General features: G+C 39.0%; 3 protein-coding genes across 3 annotated transcripts in view; 1 reads left to right on the top strand and 2 right to left on the bottom strand.

Annotated features, from left to right (window-relative positions):
* Nucleotides 1-416: 416 nt before the first annotated feature.
* LOC128699248 (uncharacterized) lies at nucleotides 417-11,206 on the bottom strand. The gene is made up of 6 exons (XM_053791850.2): nucleotides 10,896-11,206; nucleotides 4,684-4,866; nucleotides 4,186-4,311; nucleotides 3,841-3,960; nucleotides 1,128-1,253; nucleotides 417-834 (listed from the first exon to the last, which is right to left on the bottom strand). The coding sequence occupies exons 1-6, from the start codon at nucleotides 11,044-11,046 to the stop codon at nucleotides 623-625; spliced, it is 918 nt and encodes a 305-aa protein (XP_053647825.2). The 5' UTR covers nucleotides 11,047-11,206; the 3' UTR covers nucleotides 417-622.
* Nucleotides 11,207-18,329: 7,123 nt separating this feature from the next.
* LOC138854516 (uncharacterized) overlaps nucleotides 18,330-27,147 on the top strand; it is a 484,295-nt gene continuing 475,477 nt past the window's right edge. Inside the window, exons 1-3 of the mRNA XM_070098286.1 lie at nucleotides 18,330-18,341; nucleotides 18,987-19,022; nucleotides 20,230-20,332. Coding sequence (XP_069954387.1) covers nucleotides 18,330-18,341; nucleotides 18,987-19,022; nucleotides 20,230-20,332 — 151 coding nt within the window. The remainder of the gene's footprint in view (nucleotides 18,342-18,986; nucleotides 19,023-20,229; nucleotides 20,333-27,147) is intronic.
* Nucleotides 23,544-27,147, bottom strand: part of LOC128699307 (uncharacterized) — a 13,829-nt gene continuing 10,225 nt past the window's right edge. The window contains exons 4-5 of the mRNA XM_070098255.1: nucleotides 25,570-25,707; nucleotides 23,544-23,895 (exon numbers count right to left, since the gene is read on the bottom strand). Coding sequence (XP_069954356.1) covers nucleotides 23,735-23,895; nucleotides 25,570-25,707 — 299 coding nt within the window. The 3' untranslated portion in view covers nucleotides 23,544-23,734. The remainder of the gene's footprint in view (nucleotides 23,896-25,569; nucleotides 25,708-27,147) is intronic.

Below are 27,147 nucleotides of genomic sequence, written 5' to 3'. Positions count from 1 at the left end.
CATTCCTCAGGAACAATTTAATTTTTTTTACAGACTGACATGATTTGGCTGTTTAAGGTTGGTGCAGCCTTTGATTAAAGTTGATGCAGCCTTGGCTTCAGATTGGTGCAGCCTTGGCTTGAGGTTGGTGCAGCCTTGGCTTGAGGTTGGTGCAGCCTTGGCTTGAGGTTGGTGCAGCCTTGGCTTGAGGTTGGTGCAGCCTTGGCTTGAGGTTGGTGCAGCCTTGGCTTGAGGTTGGTGCAGCCTTGGCTTGAGGTTGGTCAGTCATGGATAAGCTCGGCCTCGCTGACGGCGGGTCGAGGCTTGACCATCAGGTACTGATATATAAACTCTATGAAGTGCTTCGTAACAAAATATTAATTGACTCTCTCTTTTCATTTGTTTAGAATTGAGCTGTGTGTATGTGTGTATGTGTGTGTGTGTGTGTGTGTGTGTGTGTGTGTGTGTGTGTGTGTGTGTGTGTGTGTGTGTATGTATGTGTGTGTGTGTATATATGTGTGTGTATGTGTATGTACTCACCTAGTTGAGGTTGCAGGGGTCGAGTCCAAGCTCCTGGCCCCGCGTATATATGTGTGTGTGTGTGTGTGTGTAAGAAGCTGCAGCAGCTGCTCTAGCTGGCTTTCTAAATCTTCCTCTGCTCTACTGTTGTCTCCTCTTGTATCTCTTCAACCTCTGTTACTACAGCTTCTTCCTTTTGTTCGTCTTCTGCTGCTTCATCGTTTTCAATAAGATCATTGTCCTTCTCCCACTCCTCATTTTCTTCATCATTTTGCTGTTCTTCGTTAATTACGTTTCCGTTTATTTCGCTGTCTGTCCCGTTTCCTGAGTCACGATCTGGGTCAAGATATAAAATAATTCCATATATGTATATCAAACCTTTTATGAAGCTGAATTAAGAATTATAATTTAATTAATGCAAGGAAATTATATATAATATATATATATACGATTTATATTAAGCATGTATTTGGCCAATAAGACGTATGAACGCCTCAATGCTTCATAAATTTAGAGTGAATGTTGTTAACTAGAATACGGGGCACCAATGAAGCAAAAAAGACAATATATATATATTTAAAATCATTATTATTACCATCCTTTACGTGCATTTCTAACGATGTACTCACTCATCATTGCGCAGCAGCGGCATCCCTGTCCAGAGCAGCCAAACCTTATTTCTTTCTCAAATGATCTACACCTCCTGCGCACGCAGGATCCGTAATGTTCTCTACATTCGTAGTTCGTACCACATTCTGTAATACATGTATATATATTATTATATTGTGTACATTATTATAGTGGTTTTTGGGGTATCCATGCTTAATGTGGTAGTTTATTTTGTTAAGTTTGAAGCCTGTCGACTACGCGTAAGTTAGTAAGACTATATATCACCTGTACTATTATAAGCCAAAGATACTTTATTTCCAAAAATAGGGATTAAAATAAACTGTCAGTGTGTATATACACTGAGAGATACCAGTGAAGAGTCGGGGCCAGGAGCTATGAATCGACTCCTGCACCCACAATTAGGTGAGTACAACTCTAGGTGTATACCTGGAGTTTACCTGGAGAGAGTTCCGGGGGTCAACGCCCCCGCGGCCCGGTCTGTGACCAGGCCTCCTTAGGTCAGTGTCCCAGGATGCGACCCACACCAGTCGACTAACACCCAAGTACCCATTTTACTGATGGGGAACATAGACAACAGGTGGAAAGAAACACGTCCAATGTTTCTACTCTGGCTGGGAATCGAACCCAGGCCCTCACCGTGTGAAGCGAGAGCGTTAACCACCAGGCCACCAGAGCCCCATTATTAGTTTACTTTGTAAGGCTTAAAGTCTATCGACTACATGTTGATCATTAAGACAACATTTAGCACATGTACATTAATATAAACATTGCTTAAATGTCCACAATAATAATTAAGTAAACTTTCAGTAAAAACAAAACTGACATACACACCTTGTACTTTAAATTAACAGATTTTAGTAAAAATGTTATTTCCATTTTTTTTTTCAATAAAATTATATCTTGAAAAAAGCTAGAAAATTATTAAAAAACATGAAAATAATATGAAAATGGAGAAATTAGAGATGTATGCAGCATCTTTATTCGAAGAATTTTCGCCAGCAAATGGCTTTGTCAATCTAGTGCAGAGGAATTTGGAAGTGTTGAAACTGAAGACAGTAGGGGATGAGGTAATCAGTCCCTCAGACTGATCACCTCATCTTCCACTCTCTTCTGTATATAGTTCTGAAACGCTGAGAGACTGATTATCTCATCCTCCACTATCTCTTCTTTCAACACCATCAAAATTTCTCAGTATGGAGTTTATGAAACTACTTAACTGGCGAAACGTTCTCAAAGGTACCCAGGTGTTGCATGTCTAAATTCTCGTTTTGTCGGTAGCGTGTACCAAATTGTAATGACTCTTTTCAGTATATTTCGTTGGTTGATATGTAGTGACAGCTAAAGTGGTAAGTTTTAATGGTGTTAGACAGGAATGAAAATAATAATTAATTTTTATATGATGAGGGTCATGGAATTACTCTTTTAACAGAGTGAAACCAAGTTATATATTAATGTTGTATAGCACCAACAGCCTGACTGATCGGGCTATCAACAGAGAAACATGGTCTGGGACCAGGTCGCGGTGGATGATGATCACAGTGGTTTTATCAACTCAATACAAAGAAGAACGTGGAAGATCAGAATGAGCTTGAAAAAATCAGTCCCCCAGCCTGGAGTTGATATAATCAGTCCGTCTCTCAAGATTGATGGAGATATTACATCAGACTCCTGATCTTCACCATGTGATGAATGGTTTTGAAAACCGACAAGTTGAAGAATTTAGACACTTATGCAACACATGGGAATCTTTATTGAAGAAACGTTTCGCCACACAGTGGCTTCATCAGTCCAGTACAAAGTAGAAGTGGGTAAGGAGAGTAGAAGTTTGAGGTAATCAGTCCCTCAACCTGGATTCGATGTGTTCAGTCCATCACTCTTGTAGGAAGTGCAGCATAGGGCCAGAGAGGTGGCTTATATACTGCGGTGAGATGAGTTGAAGCAGGAGGAGGCGGGATCACAGTGGGACCTGCCACTAGTGCAACATCATGGAATCTTGGTACAAAGACTTCAACGCTTGCCCAACCTTTGGACTACGACCTTCTTACACTAGTGGCAGGTCCCACTGTGATCCCGCCTCCTCCTGCTTCAACTCATCTCACCGCAGTATATTAGCCACCTCTCTGGCCCTATGCTGCACTTCCTACAAGAGTGATGGACTGAACACATCGAATCCAGGTTGAGGGACTGATTACCTCAAACTTCTACTCTCCTTACCCACTTCTACTTTGTACTGGACTGATGAAGCCACTGTGTGGCGAAACGTTTCTTCAATAAAGATTCCCATGTGTTGCATAAGTGTCTCAAATCTTCACCATTCTTCTTTGTATCGGACTGATGAAGCCACTGTGTAGCGAAACGTTTCCACAATACAGACCCAAGTGTTGCACATGTGTCTAATCTATCAACTTGTCTGTTCTCTGAGCCATTTATCTACATGGAACAAGAGATCACACACGAGGAAAACATATAATGCATGAAGAGCACTGTGTATCTCTGCCTCACACCATCTGTTATCTTCCTGCTGAAGTTTACAGGGGTAACTGCCGCAGGGTCTGGTACCGGACCAGCCTTCCTGGTTGCTGGCCTGATCAGTCTGATGAAAAGATCATCAATGCCTGATAGAGATACCGAGCACTGTTCTTATCTATTACTTCTTCCCCTCCGTGTGTGTGTGTGTTCGTTTGCGCCATGTCGAATGAAGAGATAACTTACGTTTTGCACAGCACAGGCATGCTGTGCCAGTACAGCCGCTCGGGATCACATCCATCCCATGTGTACACGTGAAAGCACAAAAACCACCAGCACGCTTGCATTTATTTGTTGGCTCACAATCTGTAACGTAACAAAGACATGAGACCGTTTGTGTGTGGTTACAGGGGTCGACACTATGTGTATGTGTTAGTTACTATTTTGTCCTAGGCACATGTCGATTAGACACTAGGCCTGTTGTATATGCGCGCGCGTGTGTGTGTGTGTAAATTTGTGTTTGTACATATTAACATTATCACCAACGCAAGCATTATAATCAGCATTAATAAAACTGGAAGTCGCACCAACCTCTGGTAGCACAGCAATAACAACTTTGGCCCAAACATCCACCTGCGATCGTCTTCTGAAGTGTATTACAAGCAGTAGCTTGACAAGCACCACTGGCGCTAGTGCAGTTGGCGTTAGCGCTACACGCTGTTTGGAGGGGTAGTAATTTATAAGTTGATAAATATCAGCATAATATTCCATTTAATATAGTACTCCATGTAACGTAGTATTCCGTGCAATATAGTATTCCGCAAAACTTTTCCCTAAAAAGTGAGACAAAGCTTTATTTACAATAAGATATTTTTTTAACATACAATTTTGCATAGTTTTAATCTCTTGGATGTATCTTTATAAACAGAGGAACATAAATTTACTGCAGTAAACTTACAGTAATTTAGTGGGCATAAAATTGATATTATTCACTGTATATATACTGAAATTCTTAGCTGAATGGATGACCTTTCGAGGGTGGTACTGTAATATTGAGAGAGAGAGAGATAGAGAGAGAAATACACTCACCCTTTGGAGCGCAACACAAGCATCCCGTTCCATTACAGCCGCCAGTAACTTGGAATTGCGTGGCAGTGTTGCAGGCAGCCACGCAGGCTCCATTCTGTGCAACACAACCAGCCAGTCGAGTGCACTGGGAAGTGAAGACGATGTAGTTCTCGTCAGATTCTCTTAGTTTCCCGGGAACGTCGTCTGAGAGAAAACCCCCCAAAAAAATAAAATGGAAAAAAAAAAAAAAAAAAGAAACAGGCATAATTCACAGCTAACTCATAATCAGGAGAGGAAACTAGACGACGTTTCGATCTGTCCTGGACAGATACTGACCTAGGACGCAGCGAAACGTTCAAACGACTTGTAGATTATTATTATAATCAAGGGGGAAGCGCTAAACCCAGAGGATTATACAGCGCCTGGGGGGGGGGGATGTGGAAGGCATTCAGGCTTAATTCGGGGAACTGGAGCACAAATAACGACTTGTAGAATAACTGTGAATTATTCCAGCCACGGTATTGAGAGTTTACTTTTCACATCATAAATGCAGAATAATTTATTGGAGTCTTCTAGAAAAATTCTAATATTAGATTTAACGAATTCAAAATGAAAGCTTCCGTGGACAACAAATCCATGACCAATACTTTCGAATCATTAAAAAAATTACACCTTTCATCTGAGGGTAGTTGCCGGATTATTATTATTATTATTATTATTAGTAGTAGTATTAGTATTATTGTTGTTGCTGTTGTTGTTGTTGTTAATGAAGATAATGCTGAAAAAGCTTAATGCTGATTTTAACATCAATCACATTGCAATCACATCTCGATTCTAAATTCACCTGACAAATACTCCCCATCCCCAAGTATTAAAGTTTTGTTCTTGGTATTCTTCAGACAGTTCCCACTAGTTTAGATGATTTTCAGATTTTTACCGAGTAGGAAAAGTCTTCATAAAGTAGGGTTTCAATTTGTTCAATTCCCTGAAATAAGGAAACATGATATATAAAGTTGTTGACACTTCAACAGCTCGTCATATCCCTGAAACCACTTGACACCAACCTGCTGGATGCTCAAGCCCCTACCACTAATAATAATAATAATATTTATTTATACAAGTACATGATGCGACCTATACAGACCTAGCTGACGTTAATGATATACTATATAGAAAGCCCATGGTTATTCAGAGTATTTCGGGCAACACTTTCTGTTGGGACTGCAGTCAGAACCCGTGTCTAAAGGTCTAAACAGATTTCAAGTGTCAAAACCTTCCGTACATACATGTTTATAATCCTTACTCTGGTAAGAAATCTTTATTGCAGATCAAGCCTTAGCTACGTTAAAGACATGAAATGTTTAGAATTTCTTTTATAACAAACTTCAGTGAAGATCATTCGGTGTGACTATTGAATCTTAAAATCCCTCCCAAGTCCTTGACTGGAAAAGCAGTGCAGACAGCATTTCTCCGTAGGCACTGTCTCACAGTGTCTACGGAGTTCTGTGTTGTAATGATTGTGGGGCATTGCCACAGTCCAGAGTGTTACGTTGTGTTGACTGTGTTACAGTGCCACAATCCAAAGTCTTATGTTAAATGTGGGACAGTGCGACAGTCCCCGAGTCCTGTGCTGCATTCACTCTGGAACAATGCCATAGTCCAGAGTCTTGTGTTGACCATGGGACGGTGCCACAGTCCAGAGTCTTAAGTTGCGCTGATTGTGGAGTAACGCCATAGTCCCCGAGTCGTGTGTTGTATTGACTGTGGAGCAGTTCCGAAGTCCCCGAGTCTTGTGTTGTATTGACTGTGGAGTAGTGCCATAGTCCCCGAGTCTTGTGTTGTATTGACTGTGGAGTAGTGCCATAGTCCCCGAGTCTTGTGTTGTATTGCTGTGGAGTAGTGCCATAGTCCCCGAGTCTTGTGTTGTATTGACTGTGGAATAGTGCCATAGTCCCCGAGTCTTGTGTTGTATTGACTGTGGAATAGTGCCATAGTCCCCGAGTCTTGTGTTGTATTGACTGTGGAATAGTGCCATAGTCCCCGAGTCATGTGTTGTATTGACTGTGGAGTAGTGCCATAGTCACAGAGTCTTGTGTTGTATTGACTGTGGAGTAGTGCCATAGTCCCCGAGTCTTGTGTTGTATTGACTGTGGAGTAGTGCCACAGTCCCCGAGTCTTGTGTTGTATTGACTGTGGAGTAGTGCCATAGTCCCCGAGTCTTGTGTTGTATTGACTGTGGAGTAGTGCCATAGTCCCCGAGTCTTGTGTTGTATTGACTGTGGAATAGTGCCATAGTCCCCGAGTCTTGTGTTGTATTGACTGTGGAGTAGTGCCATAGTCCCCGAGTCTTGTGTTGTATTGACTGTGGAGTAGTGCCATAGTCCCCGAGTCTTGTGTTGTATTGACTGTGGAGTAGTGCCATAGTCCCCGAGTCTTGTGTTGTATTGACTGTGGAGTAGTGCCATAGTCCCCGAGTCTTGTGTTGTATTGACTGTGGAGTAGTGCCATAGTCCCCGAGTCTTGTGTTGTATTGACTGTGGAATAGTGCCATAGTCCCCGAGTCTTGTGTTGTATTGACTGTGGAGTAGTGCCATAGTCCCCGAGTCTTGTGTTGTATTGACTGTGGAGTAGTGCCATAGTCCCCGAGTCTTGTGTTGTATTGACTGTGGAGTAGTGCCATAGTCCCCGAGTCTTGTGTTGTATTGACTGTGGAATAGTGCCATAGTCCCCGAGTCTTGTGTTGTATTGACTGTGGAGTAGTGCCATAGTCCCCGAGTCTTGTGTTGTATTGACTGTGGAATAGTGCCATAGTCCCCGAGTCTTGTGTTGTATTGACTGTGGAGTAGTGCCATAGTCCCCGAGTCTTGTGTTGTATTTGTCATCTCAGTAATGTTATTGTTTTACTTCTTGTGGTCCACTTCTCTTTATTTTTTCCCTCTTCAGCTCCATAATCTGCAAAGAAAAAACACTACTGTATATGCTCAATTTCATTATGAATACTAATAGTACTGAATTAGTACTACTATTAATACCACTGCTATTACTGCTAGTACTACTGAGCGTAGGAAGTATAAGATACTGACAATTAACAAACAGATACAAAAGCATAATGAACACTTGATTAAGTCAACTTATAGCGTCCCTTTTGCCTTTGTATTTCGTTTACTAAAAAAAACTTGGAGAGTCGTATATAGGCGATGGTGGAGGACCTATAAAATTATGTAGAGGATGATTAATACTAGGTTATACATGTTTCAAGAATAAAATTGTAAAGACGTAAACCAGGTATGACAGTGCTCAATGTGAGAAGTCTCTTGGCACATGTACTATTACGTATATAAAGTGGATGATGGGTAGGCTTTTGTGTGTAATGTCCATGTTGCAAGAGGAGCTATTGATACTTGATCACTATTTAGTAATAAACAAAGTTATAGGAAGCTGGAAGAAAAAGACGAATGGTGTATGTTAGTAAAATAAAAGTAAAAGGAATTAAGAGGTACGAACAACTGTTGGGAGGTATGGTTTAAATTTAAGAGTGTGTTGCTAGAGTGTATAGCAGAGGTTTGTGGTTACAGGAGAGAAGCTGCTGGAGGGAAGAGGAATGATTGTTGGAATGTGAAAAATGGTGATGATGAAAAAATAGCAAAAATATTACAAAAAATGCAAAAATATTACATGGAAGGCGGATTATATGGAAAAGAGATTGCAAAGAGGGGTGAAGGGGTGCAAAAGAACGGTAAAAGATAATTCAGGGGCAGCCATTGTCTGCATAAGTTACTGAGGCTGATAAACAGTCCTGATGAGATGTTGAGAAATTAGAAAACTCCCGAGGAATAAATGGACTTGTCATTTACAAGTGGAAGTGGTGAGATGTCGGGTAAGGAAGTAGGAAAGAGATGGGGAGAATATTTTGAAAAGTTTTCTGAAAATAGAAGACGACATGGAAGCGAAATTTTTATGTACTGGGCTGGGAAGCATGAAATTTTTAGGAGGAGAAGAGAGTCGCATTTATTATGGAAGAAATGGATTGTGCAGCAATTGCGCTAAATGTGTTAGAGTGGGGATAAATGAAATTAAAACTAAGATGCTGAATGTAGGTAGGAATACAGTTTTGGAATTCGTGCATAGTTTAATATATTCATGAATGAAAGAAGGAAGTGTATGAAAAGGGAACAAAAGGGAGAGAATGAGAATCATATGTGTTAGTGCTTATCAAAAATATTTTTCTTTTATTAAATTCAATTGCTATCCTATTTTATATGGTAGTTAACAGTGGGAACAAAAATATATTTCATCACGCAGGATGTGGCTCAAACAATGTGTTGAAGTCTGTCAGCCGGAGCTGGGAGACTTGAGAAGGACAATGAGAGTATCGTCAAGTATTCCAGTAATGGTTCATCAGCTGTGGGAGTCGAGGGAGTGAAGAGAAAAACAGAAAGTATGATTAAAAAGGAACAAATATTGATTTAGAAGAGGAATAAGATCTGTGTATTAATACTAGCATTGAAGATTATATGTGAGTAGTATTTTGATAAAGGAAAGAAAGTGTTTGCTGCATTTATGGATTTGAAAAAAAATCACGTGATAGGGCACAATGAACAGAAATGAGATTTGGCTTGAGTTGCAAAGGTATGGCTTAAATGGTAAACTGCTGAAAGTTGTAAATAGGTTTTATAAAGAGAGTAAAAGTTCTATTTTGACACTGATGTTTGGTGTTTGTGATTGTTTAATGCACTTATAGATCGGGTTGTAGAAGAGCGAGTGTTACAGCTCATTAGTAAGACGCGTGAAACACTTGGATATGTTGTTTTGAAAACGCTTCGCCTGCGCAGCAGGCTTTTTCAGACGAATATAGCTATTATAACACTGAGGGACTGATCACTTCAAAATTACATCTCAATTTCTAATCTCCAGTATTGTAATCGCTTGTATTCAACTAAAGAAATATGTTATGCAGGTGAAACGTTTGGATAATAAAGATACCTAAGTGTTACACAAGTGTCTTGTTCATCAAATTGCCTGTACTGAATGTTAGTGTTAGGTAGAGCTGTGCTCCCAAATAATAAATCTGACATAAAATGGCAGTTGTCACATTTACTCTTTGCTGATGATTTTAGGAGATTCAGAAATGGTTGCAGTTGTTGAATGAGTTAGCGATGGTGGGTAAAAGAATGAAGACTATAAGAGCCAGCAAGCCTATGCGAGTAAGTAGAAGTCCTGTATATAAAACGTTGGAGGTCAGTTTCGAAGGGAAGTGTAAGTAGGAAGAGAATGCAGTTTAGGTATTTGGAAGTGTGTATGTCGACAGATTGCTCGTATATAGGAGAGAAGAAAAAAAACGAGTACTGACGAGCCTGTGGAAAATATCTTGTCAAAGGGAACGTATCGAAGTACTATAGTGGTGTTGACGGTATTGTGTGGGTGCGAGGTTTGATCCATGAATGTTGCAGTGATGGGGGAAGCAGTGAGGGGGTGAAGATGTAAAGTTTTAGACCATTATATTAATGGTAAACAGTACCGGCAGTCTAATACAGAGTTGACGTCAATATCTGAGGCAGCAGATCAGCTGAGACAACAAAAGCAGAATCCACCTCCATATTAGACTGAAGTCTTCTGACTAAGCCAAACGTTTCAGAAGTAAAGATATCCAACTGTTGCACATATTTTTTAGATCAATATGCGATGTGAAGGAGCAAAAATAAGGAGAAAAACTAGAAGACGGTGTAGTTCTATAAAGGTTGTAATTCAAAGTGAAAGATAGATTGTTGATATAGTTCTATTATTTACACAGAACGGATCAAGAGAGGTTGATCAAGATGATTTATAAGTCTGGGGTGGATGAAAGGAGAGGGTAAGGGGTTTCAGAGTGGCAGATACTTGGTCAGGCATGAGTAATCTTGTTAAACTGGAGTGGTTTTAAGTAGTTTTTGGAGATTTTACGTGCTAGTGGAGCAAGGACATGACAATATTTAAATGGTTAGCTGGATTTATGTTCTGGATCTGTAAAATTTAGTGCCTGCACTTTAAAAATTGGGAAGGGATGTTTCGATTCGGGATTTATTGTATCAGGATGTCTGTAAACTTCTGAAAATACAGCTTAGGAGTTGTCTTTTAATGGATTTTATCTGATAGCGCTTTACCTACATTGTAACTCATGCTACTGTTGGTCAGGTGATGAACATTGGCGAATTTACAGCATGACACCGTCAGGAAAGCTCTGAAACATACCTCACCGAGAGCAGTGCTGTTTTCACTCTCTTCACCTGTTCCTGCGGGCTCTTCTACGATGGTCTCTTCAACTTCTTCCCTAGAGTCGACCTCGTTACTCTCTGCATTCACCAAGTAGACGCAGAGAAGGAGCATCGGCAAGTACGTAGACTTCATGATGGCAATATATCTCTGTTGGTCCCAGGCTGCGGGATACTGCTACGGCTAAGTCTTTGTATTCACACTCAGCGTTTGTATCAGACTTCGATTGGGTCGTCACCTGCCGTTCGCTTGCTGGCTGGGGAGAGTGGCTGATAACTGGTGGCTTCTGCATCAGGTTTACCTGCATTATATCTGTTCGACAGTCTACGTAGATCCCCCATAAAACACCTGTACAGACAGGTGTTGGATGATGGATCTGCTTCATATTCATCAGCGTTCGTTCCTGGTATGTTTTTGGAAGTCACCTGTGTTGAGTGCCAAGATAGTACCGATCCGCTGTGTGAGTCACTGAAACCTTTAATGTTGGTCATCTGATTACGTGGTGTACAAATATACTGAAAAGGCCCAAACCATGACCCAAGAGAAATCAGAGAACCTGAGGAACCAATTTTAATTCTTGCGATTGGTTTACTTGACTCAGGTATTCTGCAGCATCCAGAGTGGACGTGCATGCGAATAAAACTTCTCATGCAGTAACGTATATAATTTCTTGACCCATGCGAATTTGGCGCATATTCTCGAATATAATAATTATCGGATATAACTGACAGACCGAGGGTAAACTTCAGACGATGTTTCTGTTCATCTTAAGCCATTATCAAGTCCAGGATGGACTGAAACATCGTCTAAGTCTCCTCTCTGATATAGAGGTTACTTGTGAATTGTTTCATGCAAGTAATGTGAGCTTTATTCTTCGCTATATAAACTTCCTCAAGTGCCTTCTCGTGATATTTTACTTATTAAATAAACTAAAGGCAGTTGTCTATACAACACATAATAAAATTATATTTATCCTTCTCTAACCTTCGACGGGATGTATAAGGTACAGGAAGACGATGTAAGTTCACATGGTTGAAAGGAAGACAATTGAATCCAGGTGAAGAAAAGTTGAGAATACATAATCATTTTAACTATTTAATTTTTGTATAGGTATATGTACGTCGTATTTTTAAAGTCAGACTTTTTGACTTCTCTCATCCGGCAAATATGCTATTTAGAGTCCAATATTCAGCAGCAAGCCATTTAGATCCAAATCTCGTTTTGCCAAACAAGTTAAGCATGTGCCTGATAACTTTTCTGTTAATGGCTAGGGGAAAATTAATCAAACTGTAAAAGAAGAACTTCATGTTTTTATATACAAATGAACTTTTTTTTCAAGCACGGGAGGCAGAATATATACACAGGCTACCTGACCAAAGTCACTTGAAGTATGTAAGGTCCAAGAGCTGTCTGTTGGAGGAAGAATGTCACTGAAAGGAAACACGTTAGTTGCATGAAAAAAAAAACTTCAGAGGAAGCCTAGTTACTGCATCAATCTTCCATTGACCTTGTTAGATGGTGAAATTGAGTCAATTGTTCAACCCTAGAGGTCTCGAGGATTTTATGCTCGTACACGTAATGGAAGCAGGTTCCCAGTTACTATAATTATGGTTCTTGGCATGGTAGAGAATTTCTTCTTTTGTACTGTACATACTAACTGACCTTCTGCATTCAGTTACATAATATATACTGGCTCCCTCACTCTCTTGTGGTAGTATGACTTTGTAAATAGTCCAAATAGGACCGAAACGTTGTCGTAAGTTTCTCTTTCCTATGTGCGGGTTATTTGTGTATATTTAAGGTTGTTCTCTGAGGTCATCTATAATTTATTTAATTATAATTTTCTTGATTACATAACACACATATTTATAGTGTATGAACACTTAAATTACAATGTTGATATTATCAAGCCCCCGCCCTCTAAGGCCCAGCGAGAATCAATGAGACGGCAAGCGATTCTCCTCGGGATGGCTCTAGTGAAGTTCTGGGAGACCACTTTGGCAATTCTACCAGTTTCGATGAGTCGGGAAGTCAATTCTTCGAGGAAATTTGTGGCAACCTTTTTCCAAGTGGCCAACATTCTGTGATCATATTGTAACATCCGGATAGGTACTTCGTAAAGTCGTTTGAATATGAAAGTGATGCCTGTAAAAAATCTCGCACTCGCAAACATGTTATGAGTTCTTATGGACATGTCTCCTTACATTTGATGCCTTTATTAACCTATGAGTAAATAGGTTTGGGTGGTGGATCACATCCTAGGGAAGGATCCAAAAAGAAATAAGCTATATTTGTTTTTGTAGGCTTATCCTCGTTTCATACCTCACCTTAGTGAAATAACGTTTATTTATTTGTGATTATCGTTTTCAGATGGCTTAAATTGAAGGGGCGGATGGTCACTTGGGTGTGTCAAGTCAATATAATGGCGCCCGTCGGTAGTGCAGAGGGATGATACTTATTGTTGGTTATTATTTTGGTTTGTTGGATTGATCCTCTATTATTTTTAGGTCCTGTTAGGTCTCCGGGTACGTTCGACTCGTACCTGAAAGAACTAGGGTTCAATTCCAGGCGGAACAAGACATACCTGGGGTATACCTGGAGAGGGTTTCGGGGGTCAACGCCCCCGCGGCCTGGTCTGTGACCAGGCTTCATGGTGGACCAGGGCCTGCTCAACCAGGCTGTTATTGCTGGCCGCACGCAACTCGACGTACGAACCACAGCCCGGCTGGTCAACTGCTGTCTTTAGGTGCCTGTCCAGCGCCTTCTTGAAGACAGCCAGGGGTCTATTGGTAATCCCCCTTATGTATGCTGAGAGGCAGTTGAACAGTCTTAGGTCCCTCACACTTACTGTGCTGTCTTTTATCGTGCTAGTGGCGCCCCTGCTTTTCATTGGGGGTATGTTGCATCGTTTGCCGAGTCTTTTGCTTTCATAGGGAGTGATTTTCGTGTGCAAGATTGGTACTAATCCCTCTAGGATTTTCCAAGTGTATATAATCATATATCTCTTCCGCCTGTGTTCTAGGGAGTACAGGTTGAGGAACTTCACGCGTTCCCAGTAATTGAGGAGTTTTATCGCAGTTACGTGTGCCGTGTAAGTTCTCTGTACATTTTCTAGGTCAGCAGTTTCATCTGCCTTGAAAGGTGCTGTCAGCGTGCAGCAATATTCCAGCCTAGATAGAACAAACGACCTAAAGAGTGTCATCATGGTCTTGGCATCCCTAGTTTTGAAGGTTCTCATTATCCATCCTGTCATTTTTCTAGCAGATGCGATTGATACAAAGTTGTGGTCTTTGACGGTGAGATCCTCTGACATTATCACTCCCAGGTCTTTTACATTAGTTTCCCGTTCTATTGGATGGTTGGAATTTGTTTTATACTCCGATATAGTTTTAATCTCCTCACGTTTTCCATATCGGAGTAATTGAAATTTCTCATCATTGCTTCCTCTCCATAGGATGTTAAAAGCACATGATAGGGGCATAAGAGCAAATCTTGAATTTCTGCCTTTTTTTTTGCACTTCACAGTAGATATATACCAAGGAGTTAGTTAATTAAAAAGGTTTAAAGCCTATCGACTACACGAGGCTATTACGCAGGGTATTGTAGAAAATGTGTATAAAAAACGCTCCATATATAATGTCAGTTTAAGGGATTTGTTCTGAAACCGGACGCGTATTAGTCCTGCAGAGTAGCCAGGACAGGACAGGAGCAGGAGAGGTGTTTTTGAGTGAGTATGAGAAGCGCAGCGGCTGGAGCAAGATGTCATAAGACATCACGGTTTGGTGTTTGCGTGAGTAGGGATGGTGATTTTGAAGTTTAGGCCATAGGTTATTTTAATGGTTTTGGTGCTCATATGTTTATCTGTAAGGCCCTAGTATGAGGAGAGGCCTGTTAAGTTTTGGGAGAGTACTCTTGTAGTGTTTTGCCTGCAGGCTAAGAGACCAGCAAAAGGGAGGGATGGGGGTCATGGAGACTCCTTGCTCATAAATATTTTAACCACTAGTAGCAGTGTGCTAGTGAGCTAATGTGAGTACTTGGTAAAGGTGTACTGGTGTTTGGTGATTTTTGTATGTAGTGGGTAGGTTGTATGTTGTATATGTTATCTTACTATTAATATAATGTATATTTTTTTATATGTTAAGTTTTTGTGTCCTTCCTGTTAATATAAATATTAGCTATTTACATAATGTTTTTTTTAAAGAAACAAGCTTGGCCCTAATTCGGTTTATATTGGTAATAGTTTAAATGTCCCTAGACAGACTGTTTACCCCCTAGGCGCCAGCATTTATTTTCATGTAAAGTAGTAATGCGCTACAAGGCTGCATGTAGCCTGCTCACTACCAAAGATAATAACTAGAACAGGGAGCATATAACCTCGTGGAGAGTTAGTCAACAGTTGAATCACATTCTAGGAAAGGACATAAGGGCACCATCTAAAATAAATCACACTGATTTTTTTGGGTTGTTAATATTCTGAGGTTAATAAAATTAAATTTTTCGCCTACCCATATGGTTAGGCTCCTGCCCCCACAATTGACTACTCACGAATGGTCACATATTATTGCCCTGACCACTTCCTCATCCGAATCGTTCCTCTGCCCCCTCAAGGGAGGTTTCTTGACGGTGGTGAAGGGCTCTTGATCTAGGGAATTGGATTTGTGCTTCAGTTCCCTGAATTGAGCCTGAATACCTTCCATCCCCCCCACAAGCGCTGTATAATCCTACGGGTTTAGCACTCCCCCATGATTATAATAATAAATCGTTCCTCTGCCTGACTACTTTCTGACAGTATTCTAACTCATATCATATTTCCTTGTCCCCCAGTCACCAAATTTTAACACCCTGCGTCGTTTCAGCCCGAGCCTACTCAGCGCCGGTGTACCACTTTCAGTTAGACCAGGACCAAGAGGAGAGTGGTGGAGGCTAGTAACATTGCTCTTTTTAAGTATGAGAGTGACAGGAAAGTGGAAAGAGGTTAAATGAGGAATTGGTAGGGGTATTTTCGATATATACCCAACGAACTCGGGTGTAATCCTGAGAGGGACGTTACAAATGGGCAGACATCCTAACACCTGCTGCCTCTTATTTTCCGAGTCGGTGGACTTTTGTGGGTCGCATCCTAAGGAAGGACTTAAGAGGACTTCAATAGAAATAAGCCACACTATAGTTATCCTGGGTCATTAACTCGCTTCACACACCGAGTGTTCGTGGTTCGATCCCCGGCAAGGGTGAAAAATTGGGAGTGTTTCCTTACACCTACTGTGTTAGTCGACTGATGTGGGTCGCATCCTGGCTGACAAGATTTAAGGACCCCAACAGAAATAAGTCAGACAATCCTCGATGACGCACTAACTTTCTTGGGTTATTCTGGGTGGAAAACCATCCGGTGTTAAAAATTCGAACAAAACATTATCTAACACTCCTGGTTTATTAATCCAAACAGTAGACTTTTCTAAAGTATTGTGTGTATAATATTTTTTCCTGTGTCGCTATAGGCTACTCGTAAACAGATAATGCTGGAAACCTGCAGAAGTGACGTGTATGTTTACTAGGATTTTTTTTCGCAATTTATTTCTTCATTTCATATAACCTATGAATGAGATGAAGAGTAACACCAAGCAGTAACTTGACTGATAGTTGCATTACAGTTAGTCCGGTGGACCTTCCATTCTCTATGGATATAACAATTCTGGAGCTCTATGATTGAAATTCACAGTGAGACTACTGAATATTTGAATCGTAATGGCTTAATGAATTTCTGACGTCCCAAGTTGGATATCTGATATCTTCAAACTTTCAATGTACAGGAATCTAATTATGATAGTACAAATAAATATAATTATCATACATAGTGTAAATTACCTAGCATAACCAAAAAAATGTCTGTGGGAGGTGGATAAAATGTTCCACAACGGTTTTAATATGGAGTAGTTAGTAAATATTTGGAATGTCACTTATGAAACTGCTCGATCTTGGAACGTAAGTTTAACTTAAAATGTAAGACCCAACGCTTCATCGGGGAATTTATGTTTTACTATCAATTCGAGAAGGCCTAACTAATAAGTAAATGAATAAACAAAATACTGGAAATTACTATACTAGCTTATTGCCTTTGGGAGTAATATTAACTTATCTTATAAACTACTGTTTGGGTCGCAGGTCGGCTGGTCGAGACACTAAAGGGCAGCAGCCTTTTAATATTTTAAATAGCTGAAGGGATGGAGGTTAACTCAGGTTTTAACATGTCCTGCAAGTGTGTCTACGTTTGGATATTCTCCTTCCTAGCTCATTAATATGCAGTACCAACCCCTGTTGTAACCTATCACTTATGTCACATTCGGTTACTGATTTATGCAGTCGTCATCTCTGGAAATGGTGTGTCCTCACCTGATAACTTGTTTTCTTACTCAGTGTAAGATAGCTTCGATTTCCCACACATGTAGGCATATTTCTTTTGACTCTCTTCGCCAGGATGCGACCTGTCACACAACAGTACTTATTCTCTCCAGGTGTAAGGAAACTTGCTCAACGTTTTCATTTGTACCAGGATGTAACCTGTGTCATGTTTGAGCAGACAGCCACGAGCCACTTCCTTCAAATCTATATGCCACATCGTCGAGTTAACATGTTTAAGAGCTGTTATCCTTTCTCAGCTTAATGAACAGCCTAGCTCTTCCATACCCCCCATAGCCCAGTCTCACACCAAGACAGTCAAACGTTCACATATACCTTTGCTACTTTTGGTCGGCCATCTCGCTCTTAAACGCATTGCGGCTTGTTTTTCTAATTTGCTTATTTATAGATTTCCATTTCCTAACCCAACTTAACCTAATCTAAATTAACTTCAGCTAACCTAAAATGAAACACTATTTGGAGAACATAAGAAACATTAGCAAATCAAAGTTCAGCATAACGTCAAAAAAACACATTTTAAAACGAGACTGGCTTATCCCCATTATGTGTACCATAACACTCTATTAACTGTTTTCTGCTTGGTGAACAGTGAGGACGTGTAAAGAGCGTTGCTCATTGTCTCCACCCACCCCAATACCGAACCTAAATAATTTTGTTATGAGCTTAAGTCACTACAACTGACCTACAAGCCTTTCAGTATATTGAAGATCTAGGAACAAATAAAAACGAGAGCTATAAACACTTCTGTCAGATCATTCCTAGATCTGTGGCTAACTTGTCTTTTTTTTTATAGGAATTTGCATCGTTTAGTTGGTTTCTTTGGTTCTAAGCCTTCACATTCAAGAATACTGATAGATAAATATATCTCAGTATATATACACAGAGTTTTGTTAGGTTTAAAGCCTATCGACCACAAGAGTCAGCAAGGCTATATGTCATTTGTACACCTGTAAGTAAATTCTCAATGTATATAAAGTAAAACATTCACACATCTCGGTATATACATGGCCTGTGAGGTATTTGTTCACAAAAAATATATTGTCTTTATTTTCCGGTATATATACATAAATTGTATTATTTACTCTTAAATTGTTATATTTACACTATTTGTGTGTAACTCGCCTAGTACCACTGCACATTAAACAAGGCAAATTATTTAATTATACGAGTTATTCCCTTCAAGTGGGGTACCCTGATGCATGTGAAGGGTTCTTGGTTCATGGAATTGGAGCTACCCTCCTCTTCCTTGGATCAAACTTGATTACCTGCAATTCCTAGAAGACGTGACCCCTATAGTTGAGCGCTTCCAAATGAAATAATAAATTTTCAATGACTAATTAATTTATTGCTAATGAGTAATCGTAGACACGCTTCTTACGTCTAATATTAAAGAAATTAAGAATAATTTATATAAACAAAGGGATCACAACTATGAATAGGCTAGTACAAATCAAGACGACTTTTGTTATTGCTTCATTTGTGAAGCTCTTTAATGTACTGCTGTTATTATTACGATATATTAGATTATGCCATTTTGAACAAATTAATGTTCATAATTTGATTCAGTTAACCGAACAACTTTCAAAAAATGTATTGTAAATAATAACGAGGCAATTTGTGGCGGGAAAGTGACTCCGAGGATCAGCCAGTGATGCCGTCAGCACCGCGCCGGGAGCACCACGCGCTACACTATTGTGGTATATATTTCCTTAGTTCCTTGTTGTCCAAGGTTATGTATATATTTCTTCAGTTCCTTATCGTTCAAAGTTATGTTTCTTCCGTTCCTTATTGTTCAAGGTTATATATTTCTTCAGTTCTTTATTCAAGGTTATATATTTCTTCAGTTCCATATTGTTCAAGGTTATGTTTCTTCCATTCCTAATAATTCAAGGTTATATGTTTGGTTATATGTTTCTGATACAGTAAATAAATGAAAACATCTAGGAATCTTTATAGAGGAAACGTTTCGCTAGTCAGTAGCTTCTTTAGTCCAGTGCAGAGAAGAATAAAGGAAGATAATAATATGAGGTAAGCAGTCCCTCCAGGCAGAGGAATCGCTTACCTAATACTTCTTATCTTCCTTTCAACTGTTGATCCCCAGTTGCTGCACAAATGTCTTATTCTCAACTTGTCGGTTTTGAAAAGCATTTTCATCACCCAATTGATAAATGGTTATATTCATAACCTTAATATTTAAAGGGTGGGCCGATAAGCCAGAGGAAGGTCTCGATCAGATGACCGAAAGCTCCAGTGACGGGTCATATAGCTAAAACCCGCGTCAGGAAACACTTGTTCTGTTTCCTGGCAAAACTTACCTAACCTATTAATTTCTTCAAGGCTGTATAACCCTTGCGGTTTAGCGCTTCTTTTGATTATAATTCTTCTTCGAGGTTATATGTTTTTCTAGTTTCTTCTTGTTCAAGGTTTCTCTAGCTCTTATTGTTCAAGGTTGTTTCTCTAGTTCCTCAATGTTCTAGGTTATATGTTTCTCTAGTACCTTATTCAAGATTATATGTAGATTTAACATCAGTATGCTGGGCCAGGAACAATGTCTCGACTCCTGCAACCACATATGGGTGAGTACCATCAATACATAGTCCTGTAATTGACCATTGTAATAATGTATTTGAAGCAATGTTGTTGTGTGAGAGTAACAGGAGCGTTGGTAATGTACGTTTTCAAAATTTCGTGGTTCGAGATGGTCGTATCCACATTAAGTGCCTTAGCTAGTAATACATTTTCATAAATGCCTAGGCTAATAGAGGCTCTCTGCATTGCAACCCATTATTATAAATACATAATCTCAATGTACTATTTGCAAAAACATAAATAAATAAATATATTATGCGAAATATTAATTGGCATACCTACATTGAGTTATATTTAATTATTTGTAATTTTCAGTGGAAGTCTGAGAGATTAGAGGAGCTTCCATCGTGCAGTCTAGGCTTCGGAATTACTTCAAGCAGTTCTACTCGAAGGAAGAAAAGCAGAGATCATCTAACAAGTATGTGGTTTGTTCTTTTGTTAGGTCATTTTACACCCTTCTTAAGGACATAAGCTTAATTTTCGAGCAAAGATAGTAGGAGAGGCGCCCAGAGAAATTATAGTTAACGTAAGTGTGGACACCAGGAAGTGACTGGATCACACTAGGTCTATCCCTCCTTGGCTCTTCGTGGATCAAAGCTTATGATCAAGTTCTTTTTGCTATATCCTATTGTTAGTTAACTTAAAACAAATCCTTTGAATTCTTCAAACACCTTTTAGTAATAGTTGCTTGCAGTGTTTATTTTTTTTCGTTCTGTATCTTGTATCTTCGATGTTTTTTTTCTGAGTTTGTATGGTAAATTATATTTAAATTTATTATTATTATTAAAGATTAGCCGGTATTCTCCCGGCCCGGGCCTTTTCCAAGTGATGGCCCGGCCTTGGCTCCCTCTAGGGAGTGTCTGAGACCTAAGTCTCCCATGGGAGGAGGCACAAGTACCTCCTCATCTTTGGGACCAACTGTCCCCAGGCCTAGCCACAAGCTAGGCCTCGCTGGTCTGCCATCCCCGCCCCAAGGGGGCTAATGGAAATGACAGTCTTATGAGCTAAAGGCTCGGGCTCAGGCACCTACCCTGCCCTAGAAGGGCTGGGCATGGTGTCGATCTATATTTAAATATTAGATAGGCGTGGATAAGGTAAGTAAAACAACTTTTTATTACATATCAAACATTATTATTATACTATGAATAAGGTAGGTAAAATTTTGTATATATATTCTTTATTATTATATTTTGAATATGGTAAGTAAATGTTTTTTAATTGCATATTAACCTATTATTATTTTGCTTATGTTTTACTTCACAATTTTATACATTTCAAAGGTCCTATAGTGACAAATAATCCTTTAGTACATTAATGTGTCTTAACCTAATTCTGATTTTGTATGGTAAATTATATGTATATAAAGCATTAGAAAGGTAAGTAAGATAACTTTTTATTGCATATTATTATACTATGAGTAATACAGTATATGTAAAATTTTACATATGTATATAAGCTTTATTATTATACTTTGAATAGGGTAAGTAAATTTCTTTATTACATTTTAACCTATTATGCTTATGTTTTACTGTGCAATTTTATACATTCTAACGTCCTAGAGTAACAAATATCTTAACCTAATTGCTCAAAGTGCAGTGAGAATTATTTTTGTTACCCGAGTGAATTAAACATAGAAAACAACCCCAGAAATAGTCATGTCTTGCTTAATTTTTTACCTTGCCAGCGTCTCGCATGCTGGTCTCTCCCGAACATGCAAATTCCACATCAACTTACAAATGCCTCATCAGGCGGATCACCCTTCAAGGGCGTATGAGAGGGTGGTGCTTTGATGCTAGTAATTGGCTGTTGATCCTATGAGTTAGAGCTAGTTTCCCCTTTCTCGGATGAAACTTAATTGTCTCCATTCCTCAGGCTCATAGGCATAGTGGGGACCAGCCTTTTTCTTGGACACAACCCTTCATAGGCATAGTGGGGACCAGCCTTTTTCTTGGACACACAACCCTCACAATTTAGTGGAACCTATTTGCAGACGAAAGGCCGTCCCTCGCAGTAGCCTCCAGCACATGACTTTAATTTCCAAACATAATTATCTAGCATGCGAGTACAACACTATTTCAGGTAAAAAGAGATAGACTGCATATGAAAAGTTCAATTGTAGACTGCATATGAAAAGTTCAATTGTAGACTGCATATGAAAAGTTCAATTGTAAACTGTATCTTAAATAATTTCCTAGCAATACTGCCACAACAACAGTGTACATATCAAGTAGAATTAATTATAATGTGATTGTAGAGGTTGTGTAGACTATCACGTAACACCCTACCCTCAACCATCGAATTATACAGTGCTGCAAATAGACCTCATATATACTTATTACTTTCCCTTGTTTTGATATTGTGATAATACGGGACCTTAGTTTCTCTAATGGCATAGCGAACGAATGAATCACGTAGTCGACACTTCTGATGTATCTACCAGGCTTAGGCTTACCATAATTTCTTCGACTCAAACAGGGACATTTTTAAGGTTTTGAAAAAAAAAACACATACATGAAATATACAGTAGGTATATTTTTTTTTAATGGAAACAAATAGACTAAAAAGAACAAAAAGCGTAAAGTATGGAATCACTGTTTGGAGAACCGTTCGTGTTTTTTACAGTAATGAACCTTCCTTAGTATTGGTTTATTTTTCTCATAAAACTCGCTGCATCTTAAATCAGTGTTTATTTTGCAGTACATTAGTCTTTTTACTGTCGATTCAGTCCTGAGATCATTACATTATCAGTGAGAGTAACATTTAAACAGGAGCAGAAGCGCCTGGCTGAGGTTAGGCAGAAATACGTTTTGCTCCGTAAATTGATTAAGGAGATGAACCCATTTTCTTCTCGACTTAGAACGAAATACTACTATAAGCGCAGGCATGCACAGTAGCAAATTTATTGAAATTTCCGTTTTTCATATTTATGTTTTTTTTTTTTATTAGTTTTATTGTTGCGATGTTTGTCTACGGGACAAATTGACAAACTGACCAGGACCTCGGAACAATCCTGGTCAAAACGAGACGTATGGCAAGCCTACCTAGACTAGACTTTTTTCGCAATTGCTTCACGGGGTGTATCCCCGTCCAGTGGCCCGCAGGCATTCCTTTCTTTTATTTTCCATTCTTCATTCCCCTCCTGTGCAGATCTTTCTCTACTACACCTTTCCCTTTGTCTGTCTTTATGTCTGTCTGTCAGTCTGTCTGTCTCTCTCTCTCTCTCTCTCTCTCTCTCTCTACACAAGGGTTGTACAAGGTTAATTTAAAGGATCCTAACTTTGTTTACAAGCTAAGAGCTGTTACCTACATCAGCTCATTTTCAACATGTTTCAGACTCGAGTCATCATAGGAATAAATGATCTCAGAAGATGGGTACACCTCTGTCTCTCTTGCAACATCCAGGGAATGGAAGCTAGAGAGCGAAATAAAAAACGAAAAAAAGATTATCGTTACCTCTTAAAGGTTTCTCGTCTGAAAATAATAAAAGATCTATAATACAATTACTTCTCCCTTCAAGGGACGTGCTTTCATGGTAGTACTAGACTCTTGAGACAATGAGTTGGAGCTTCTGTCTCCTCTGACCCTTATGGTTTTAGCACTGTTATAATAAAGACAAACAAACTCGTGTATTTTCTTCAATTTTTTATTGCGTCAAAGACAACAAACCCAAAACAACGAAATGTATTAAAAACTCCAAGAGAATAGCATGTGAAAAATTTTCCTTCACATGCATAACAGGTAGAATTTATTTGCAAACCTAGAGAAAAAAAATGCCCCTGGTGTGGATGGGTGGGTGTGCGGGAGGGTATATACAAGTTTTTTACTGCTCTTCCTCCTCTCCCGCTTCCTCCTCCTCCGCTTCCTCCTCCTCTTCTTCTCCTACAATGGCTTCTACATTTTCTTCATTTCCTCTGACAATAGTATTCTCGTTTGCCGTTGCCTCGTTTGTTTCGTTGGCTGCGGCGTCACCCGTGTCACGGACTGAAAAAAAAAATTACTATAGAAAACTATACAATTAGACTGGTATAAAAATGGGTCGTCAGTCAAGTTTTAAGACACGAACAAAAAAAAAAGCACATATTTAAACAACATTTCGGTCTTTGTGTTTAATCTCTTTTTTTTTTTTTTGAACCGCTTGCTTGTACCAATTACCAAGGATTATATCATACTTTTCCAAGGAGGTTTTTGATGCCGGGGATGGGCTCTTGATTCAAGAAATTGACCTCCTCTCTGGATCAAAAATAATTGCCTCGGATTCTCCTTGGAGCTGTGTGATCCCCTCACTCTCCCTCCCCCGAGAATGTAATAATTTTGAAAACAGTTGTTTTAAAATTATTTAATTACTAAGTGGATGGAAATATATTAGTAGCAATTAATTTTAGTAATAAGAGTGGTACAGATCGAAGCACTTGTTTCCATATAGTAATTTAACCCTTTCTATCAATGACTGTGTATCCCACGGAGAGGCTACTTGTAGTAGTTAAGCTTTCAAACTTGATTCATCATCGTGCAGGAAGGTTGAGATTCTTATTGCACTGCGTAGGTGGTAATTTTGATCCTTTTAACAATTTTCGTTAAGTAACCTAAGAATGTCTTTCTCGACGGCTTTTGAGTTTAGAAGTCATTACATCTGACCACAAAAAGGAAAACTATTGGATTCTGTGTGGTAACTGGAGAATACCTATTCAGTTTGCCATCAGAAATTTAATGCTGGTATATTTTACTGGCGGAAAGGTTTCCATATTTATTTTGCAGATTGCGATATTGCGATAACTAGAGAATGCTTGTTTGGATCATCTTCAAATTTTTAAAGTTGGTGTTTCATTTGAAGAAGGTCCAGATTGGTTTTGAGCTGTGTTGGTTCCAGTTTCCTAATTTTATTAAATAATCATACCAAAGAATGTCTTTTCACATTGGTTTCAAACTTTCAAAGCTGGTGTGTCCTGCTTGGAGGGAGTCTTAGATTTTTAATTGAGCTTTATAGGCTTTTGGATCATTTAGAAATTGGGGGTATGAAGCTGAAAGTTAAACAAACCTTTGAAACATTTTAATGCTGAACCTTTTATTATTTACTAAATTTGGCTATCTACTTTTTATGTAAAAGCTAAAGTAATCCTATTTCAACCATTTGAAGATACAGTTTTTAATAGGGAATATGGCAGAGCATGATTACCATATTCCATGATATAGCAGACTAACTGATGTGAATTTTTGATTGTCAGTTGGTTTAAGTACTAAAATAGGGAGACCAACCTTAGATGGACACTAATGTCTGTATCTTAAGGTTTTTATTAAGTACTCAAAACATTACAGAACTCTCTTGTCAAGTATCGATTGGTCTCAGTGTTAATCTACAGTTGTTACATTGTTAGGATATTGATCTACAGCCCCTCTGATTACTGAGAGTTTTGGAGTACAGCGGCTAGTCTTGAATATGTTGGTGTACATGGGGTTGGAGTTGTGATACGAGGGTTACTTGTCTCGGATCGCTCTCCTATCGAAACAAGTCTTGCTTTCCCAAATATAGCTATTTGTCTATTTATCTATTTCTGTATTGCTTTACCTCTGTATTCCGCATCATAGAATGTGCATGCCTTGTCATTCTTAAAAACACCTAGTATACTTGTAATGGAAAATATTTAGTCGTGTACTCACTGAAAGAAGTGCAGCAGAAGCAGCCAGATCCTTTGCATCCATTGCGTATCTGTCTTTCATGACTTTTGCATCGTGTTGACGAGCACTTGCCTTGGTGCTCCCTACACTCGTGTTTGGCAACACATGCTGTGGAAGAAACTAAATCGTGCCTTGTTTACAACGTGTATATTAAGACTGTTTTTATGGGTGTTATTATCGCATTGGGGAATAAGGGTGCTCTTGGCTGGGGAAATCAAAAGGTTGTAATTGGAAAGACAGAATTGATTTGGTAGTTTAGGAAGGATTTAACTGGTCGATTATGGAGAAAGTTGTGGTAATTTAGGTACAGAAAATGCTTGTTTTTGTCAACGAATGTATTTATAAGACTGGAAACACAAGGGGAAGGTGAATATACAATTGAGAGACGTGTAAATCTGTGTGCAATGAGAATGCTTTAATCTGCCTTTTAGGGGTTAAAGTAACATTGACTAGCGTATTGGTGCTGTGCAACGTTTATGACCCTCGTGCAGTCAGTCAATAGACTTTATATCTAACAAATAAATAAATGCAAGAGAGGATGGAAAGGTTATATGATAATGATCCTATCCACACCTGCTGCCGCTCTTGTTAACTGCAGTGCTTCTATTACTATTTTTTTTCTTTATTAAGCACTCACCACTCTACATAGAAATGTATCTCGGATGTTTTTCCTGAGCCAGCAGTGATGCCATATCGTGTCTGACGCTGTTTTATTTTAACTAGTCCTTTCAACGGGGAAGGGTTCATTGATGTTGGCAAGGACTCTTGATCAGAGAAATTGGAGCTCCTTTATGGATCAAAACGTGACCTATTACCAGTACGCTGTATGACAGGAGTTGAGTGTTTCCCCAAGAAGTGAATAATAGAAAACTAGTACTTAAATGAATTCATATGTAATTCCTAGAATAAATCAGATCAGAGCACGATAAATGTTGGTCATTACAGGCCACGAGTTAGTCTCAGATAATTTAAATTTATGGCTCAATAAATTTGTGTCAATTTTTTTTTTATTAAAAACGAAACTACATACAAAATTTTAATATAAACTGTAATCATACAAAAGTGAACTCCACACCATAACCATTATACATATGTCTTCCTGCGGACGGTTATACCTTCAAACAATGTCGAAAAACCCTAAAGGTATTCCTTCCATCTTACGACATGCAGTATGACAAGAATATTACATCATTTCAAGTATCAACTAAAGTTTTCTACCTTCAGTTAAAATTAAAATTCAAACTCATCCAATTGATGACAGTTGCCATTGTTATCAATGACCTAGATCCTCTCATGCATATGTCATTTCGTATCTCTCTCAATATACAAACAATACAAAATATTCCCTAAATAGTTGCTTCATCCTGTATATATATTCCTACTATACCATGGAAAAAGCCCTCTGATAAGATGACCACCTCCCATATTAAATATCTTCTGACATTTTTAACAATATGTATGAAAAGGACAACCATGGTTAACCATATGAACTTAAAAAACTTCAGTTATAATTGTCCCCCATAAACCTTTCTCTTCCTGACAACACACAATCTCCCCCTT

Source organism: Cherax quadricarinatus, chromosome 61 (genome assembly GCF_038502225.1).
Source record: "Cherax quadricarinatus isolate ZL_2023a chromosome 61, ASM3850222v1, whole genome shotgun sequence".
In the NCBI taxonomy this organism is placed as follows: Eukaryota; Metazoa; Arthropoda; class Malacostraca; order Decapoda; family Parastacidae; genus Cherax; species Cherax quadricarinatus.
The sequence above is the reverse complement of the archived record's forward strand: the minus strand, read 5'-3'. Positions and strand labels throughout refer to the sequence as shown.

Excerpts from the sequence above, each read along its gene's own strand:
- LOC128699248 (XM_053791850.2), bottom strand. The coding sequence starts at position 11,046 with ATGAAGTCTACGTACTTGCCGATGCTCCTTCTCTGCGTCTACTTGGTG. Across the intron at positions 4,312-4,683 it reads CTTGTGTTGCGCTCCAAAGG|CGTGTAGCGCTAACGCCAAC; the intron begins GTGAGTGTATTT and ends CCCTCCAAACAG. Across the intron at positions 1,254-3,840 it reads ATGCCTGTGCTGTGCAAAAC|AATGTGGTACGAACTACGAA; the intron begins GTAAGTTATCTC and ends CATGTATTACAG.